This window comes from Lipotes vexillifer, unplaced genomic scaffold (assembly GCF_000442215.2).
Source record: "Lipotes vexillifer unplaced genomic scaffold, Lipotes_vexillifer_v1.1 scaffold791, whole genome shotgun sequence".
NCBI classification, from domain to species: domain Eukaryota; kingdom Metazoa; phylum Chordata; class Mammalia; order Artiodactyla; family Lipotidae; genus Lipotes; species Lipotes vexillifer.
Window position 1 is genome coordinate 585926 of NW_006793445.1, and position 5236 is coordinate 591161.

The following is a 5236-nucleotide window of genomic DNA, read 5'->3' on the forward strand; positions in this document are numbered from 1 at the left end:
GGGGAGAGCTAAGGCACCTCAGATAAGACAATGTCACGGCAAAAAGCTGGCGCAGCAAGCGTCCTTCTGAGTCTGCAAACTCCGAAACTGGGGGCAGTGGGGGCTGATTGTGAGGCTTTCAGGCAGGTTCCCGTGTCCCTCCGTGTCAGTCCGCGTGCCCTCGTGTTGGTCCTTACCTGGCAGAGCCCACGGCGTGTCTCCGTCCTGTGCGGCGGCCCCCAGGACAGCTCCCGGCTCGGCCCCCAACGGGAACATGCTCCCCCGGGTTGGATCGAGTCCCGTCCTCTTGGCAGAAATACGGTGGAATCCGTCCCGGGTGAGGACGGTGGCAGTGGGCCCAGATCCGATGGCTGCGGGCGCAGCTGGACGGACGCACACCCTCTGGCCAGAGGGTCACCAGGGCGTGCTCGGACGGGCCTGCGCCCCCAGAAACTCGGCAAGTGAATGTGTTTTCACCTCCCTAAACATACAAGTTGCAATTTCATTTAAGTTTAGTTTTCAAACAGCCCAGCTTTTTTCTTTAATAACAAACTGCAGCCTGTGGAAGGGGCCTCTGAGCCCCCTGAGTCACAGCGACAGCAGACTCTGACTGTGGCTGGCTGCTGTTCTAACTGCGGGCGGCGTCATCAGGTCCTCGCACCGCCCTGCAGGTGGGCTTTATTACGAGGGGCTACAGATAAAGGAACCGACTCACAGAGTGTGGTTCCAATCCACACTCGCTGTCTGGCCCTGAGTACCCTGCCCAGCGTCGCACAGTGAGTGCGGACTGGAACCCAGACAGCTTCGTGCCTGCACCTGAAGCACCATCCCGCCTGCTGGGGCTGCTGGACACACAATACTTCGGGGGCCCCGATGGACAGCGGCTCTTCACGCGATTTCCAAAGACAGGCAGACTGCCGGAGAGGAATAGCGGTCGAAGAGGGGTCCCCGAGGCCTGGGATGCAGCCCCGCACAGGCCGGGCTCCCGGTGCCCGTCAGCTGTGTTGGCAGGTGCGCCCTGCCCTGCACTGTCCGGTCTGCTCTCCGTGTGACCAGGCACCTTGGGCCCCGACTTTGGAGGGTGTGTGGCCTCTGTACACCATGCTGTGGATTCATTTAATGGCAGAAGTGCTCAGGCTTTGCGATTGAAATCCATTGGCCAGCTCTGGCCTCGGCAAGTGACCGCCCCTCGCTGAGCCTTGTGTGGGAGGAAACAGTAGACAGACAGTAGACAGACTGACCCTGCAGTGGTGGGCGCGTTGTGGGGGGGCGTCACGTGAGGTCACCCAGTACAGGTCAGTCAAACCCGGTGCCACCCAGGTGAGCACCCCTGTCCTGTGGCCCATGATCTCTGAGGGACTCGAGACCACGCTTGTCCCCAGAACGCCTTCCCACGAGGAGGCAGTGGGGACGGTGGGCAGCAGGGACTTGGCCGCTTCGCTGACAGGGAGATGGGAGAGGGTCAGCTCCCTGTACCCTGGACGTGCATCCCCGAGGGCCCGAGGAACAGGCAGGTTTTGGGCCAGTTGGGCATCTCACGGATAGAACCGTGAGCCGTGTATGAGGATCCTGGGTTTTCCTAGATTCTGGTGTGTAACTAGAAGAGGCACAGCAGCAAAACTACAACATCTGAAATTCAATGAGACCCACAGCGCATTGTTCGTCTGTGGTCAGGTTTCTCCGGGGAACCAGGGTCCTGTGAGCCGACCGCAGACTCTCCCTCCTCCTGGGGGGATGGGGCCGGACGCCGGTCTTCGCTTCCCTTGTCGCTGCTTTCCACCCGCCCCTTGTCTGACCCTGCCCCCCACACACCCCCTTCCGCCCCAGACTTCTGGTGCCTGGACGACCTGTACCGTGAGATGGTGCGACGCTACGTGGACGTGCTCGAGAAGCTCCCAGGGCAGCGGGTAGACCCGGCCACCATCGAGGGCTGCTCGCAGCTGAAGCCCGACAACTATCTCCTGGCCTGGCACACGCCCTTCAATGAGAAAGGTCAGAGCATGAGTTCCTCTCCCTCTAAGGCCATGGGGCTACAGGGCCCCGCGACACTACCCTGCCTGTCACCCCACTGACCGGCCACCCAGGGAGCCAGCCAGCCAGGGCGCTGGCTTCAGGGTCACTAACATCCCCAGCTCCTCTGTCACCATCCCTGGTTTATTTTAAGGAACATTTTCCCACTGCTTTCCCTTTAAATGTGTTATTTTTAGCCAGTGCATCAAGGAAAGCATACACCACCTGCATAAATGTCTGTCTCTGTGATGATCTCATGTGTCCTCGGGGTGATGTTATCAGGCAGCTGCAGTCTCTGCCCCCAGGGCCTCTGCTCCTGGGGTCCTGGACATGCCCTCCAGGTTGACTCTGAGGGCATACCTGGCCCTCTGGGTTTACCTTGAAGGATGCCATCAAATCAAATGTTACTGGCACATAAAGAAGCAGGAAACATGGTCCATGACAAAAAGAAACAGCAGTAAATCAGAACTGACGAACCCTGACACAGTCACTAAAGTTACCAGGTAAGGATATAAAATAGTGTGGATTCTATATTTTTGAAAGGTTAAATAGAGACATGTAGGTATAAAAAAGATCTACATCACAGTTCTAGAGAAAAACAGTACAATGTCTGAGTTTAAAAATTCACTGACTGAGGGGCTTCCCTGGTGGTGCAGCGGTTGAGAGTCCGCCCGCCAATGCAGGGGACACAGGTTCGTGCCCCGGTCCGGGAAGATCCCACATGCCGCGGAGCGGCTGGGCCCGTGAGCCCCGGCCGCTGAGCCTGCGCGTCCAGAGCCTGTGCCCCGCAGCGGGAGAGGCCACAACAGTGAGAGGCCCGCGTACCGCAAAAAAAAAAAATTCACTACTGAGATTAACAGGAGATTAGACATTTCAGAAGAAAAGATTAGTGAGTTCAAAGGCACAGCGATAGAAACTATCCAAAATGGAACATACAGAAAAAAAAAAAAGAAGCCCAGAATGTGAAAAGGGCACCAGGGAGCCACAGGACAAGTCAAAGCACTAACACACCTATAACTGGAGTCCTTAAAAGAGGAGGGGGAACAAAAAAAGATGTGAAGAAATAGTAGCCAAATTTTTCCAAATTTGATCCAAAACATAAACTCACATATGCCCAAGAATCTCAATAAACTCCAAGCACAAGAAACACGAAGCAAACTACACCAAGGCACATAGCAATCAGACCGCTCCAAACTAATAATAAAGACAGGAACGCGTCTCCAGTACCGACCACCAAGGCAAAGACGGCAGGTTCTCGTCAGATGCAGAGCCATCCGGGTGCAGAGAAAGCACCAGCCAGACCGACACCCAGAGGACGCATTCCCGAGTGAAGGCCAAGTGGCCTTTGCAGGGAAACGAACCGAGGAGTTCATGCCGGGCAGGTGCCCAGGGAGAGATGCCCAGGACGTCCTTCGGGCAGGAGGACACTGCCGGTGGGGCAGGGAGGCGGTGGAAACGGTGAGGACGCAGGTGTTGACTTATTATTTAGCCCTCTCTAAAAGATGTGGCATTAAAAGTAATAACGATGTGCCGCAGCGTTTCTCAAATATGTCAGAGCAAACGCCTGACACCCCAGCACGGTGGCGCTGCGAGGGTCAGGGTCCCAATCAGCCCTGAAGTGGGTCAGTGTCCTGCGAAGGTGGACCCAAGGCAGCTGCTCAGGTCCCTGAACAGTGACAACTCATAAGCCAGCCAAAGACACGAAATGGAACCGTTTCAGTGATACTCACTGGGGGAGCAGCCATCGTGTGACCTGGGCCTCAGCTGGGCCAGGCAGCGCTGACCGGACGGTCCCCTCTGTCGGGCCCAGGAGGAGTGGCCCTTGGCACAGACGCCCTTCCCTGGCGGGAGACGCCTCTGCGTTGTGGGCCCGCGTGGACGTCCTCAGCCGGCACCACGTCTGCCCCGTGGGGAGGGGACAGGGCCTCCCCCGCGGCCCGGGAGGCTGCGCGCGGCCCACCGCCTGGCCTGGGCTCGGGGAGCGGCGACCACAGAGTCCTCGGGCCGTCTCCTCCCTGCGAGGAGGCCGGCTCCAGCCGGTCTGCGTGCTGAGCGTTCCGCGGCTCTGCCCCCTGGGGGCCCCACCCCCCGCTGGAGCTGGCACCACGAGGGTCTTTGCCGCCCTCCACCCGCGGGGATACTCGTTGGGTGGAAGCGGATCTTGCCCCTCCATAACGTGCCGCCCTCTTGGCGGGAGAGAGAGAGAAGGGTGCAAATAACAGGTAGGACAGGCAGAAAACCCAGTACCAAGATGATGGCATCATCAATCATCACAGCAAACGAGAGTGGTCTCAGGACCCCAAACAAAAGGGCAGATGGGACAAGGAAGCAAGTCCCAGCTCCGTGCTGCTTGTAAAGGACGCACTGTAAATACAAACAGGTTAGATGGGAAAAGACACGCCGTGTGACCCTAATCAAAGGGAAGCTGGAGTGACTCCTTTAAAAACACCGGAAGGGAAGAGTGTCGCATCCGCTCATCAGGAGAAATAACAAACCTGGTCAACAATGAGGGGGTGACGTCACTACAGATGCTACAGAAATTGAAAGGACGGTGAAGGAATATTATTCAAAGTTTTATCCAATAAATGTAACAACTTAGATGAAATGGATCAATTCCTTGAAATACATAAACTACCAAAGGTCACTCAAGACTAAACAGGTCACCCAGGTAACATTAAATCTGTGAAAGACCTTACAAGGAAAACTCTGGGTCCAGGTGGCCTCAGTGGAGATTCCAGGAACAGTTACGGAAGCAATGGTGCCAGCTGTACACAAACAACTCTTCCAGGAAAGCAGAGGAGGGTTACTTCCCAGGTGCGTCCGTCTGCCCTCCTGATGGCTCTGCTAAGAGAGTGAAAAGGCAAAGGCCACATGTCTGTTTATATAAAACTCTACAAAATGCAAACTAGCCTGTGGTCGGTGAGGACGGCAAAGGGGCACAAGAAAACTTTGGGGGTGATAGACATGTTCGCAACTTTTATTTAGGTGCCTGTTTCACAGGTGTATTTTGTCAGGACAACTTGCATTCCTTAAATATGTGCAGTTGATTGTATGTCAATTATAACTAAATGAAGCTGCTTTTAAAAAGAGGAAACAGGGCTTCCCTGGTGGCGCAGCGGTTGAGAGTCCGCCTGCCGATGCAGGGGATGCGGGTTCGTGCCCCGGTCCGGGAAGATCCCACATGCCGCGGAGCGGCTGGGCCCGTGAGCCATGGCCGCTGAGCCTGCGCATCCGGAGCCTGTGCTCC

The 5236-nt window shown here is 56.4% G+C and overlaps 1 protein-coding gene across 1 annotated transcript in view; it reads left to right on the forward strand.

Annotated features, from left to right (window-relative positions):
- ADPRHL1 (ADP-ribosylhydrolase like 1) overlaps positions 1–5236 on the forward strand; it is a 12129-nt gene that overhangs the window by 1079 nt on the left and 5814 nt on the right. The window contains exon 2 of the mRNA XM_007466359.1: positions 1807–1971. Coding sequence (XP_007466421.1) covers positions 1807–1971 — 165 coding nt within the window. The remainder of the gene's footprint in view (positions 1–1806; positions 1972–5236) is intronic.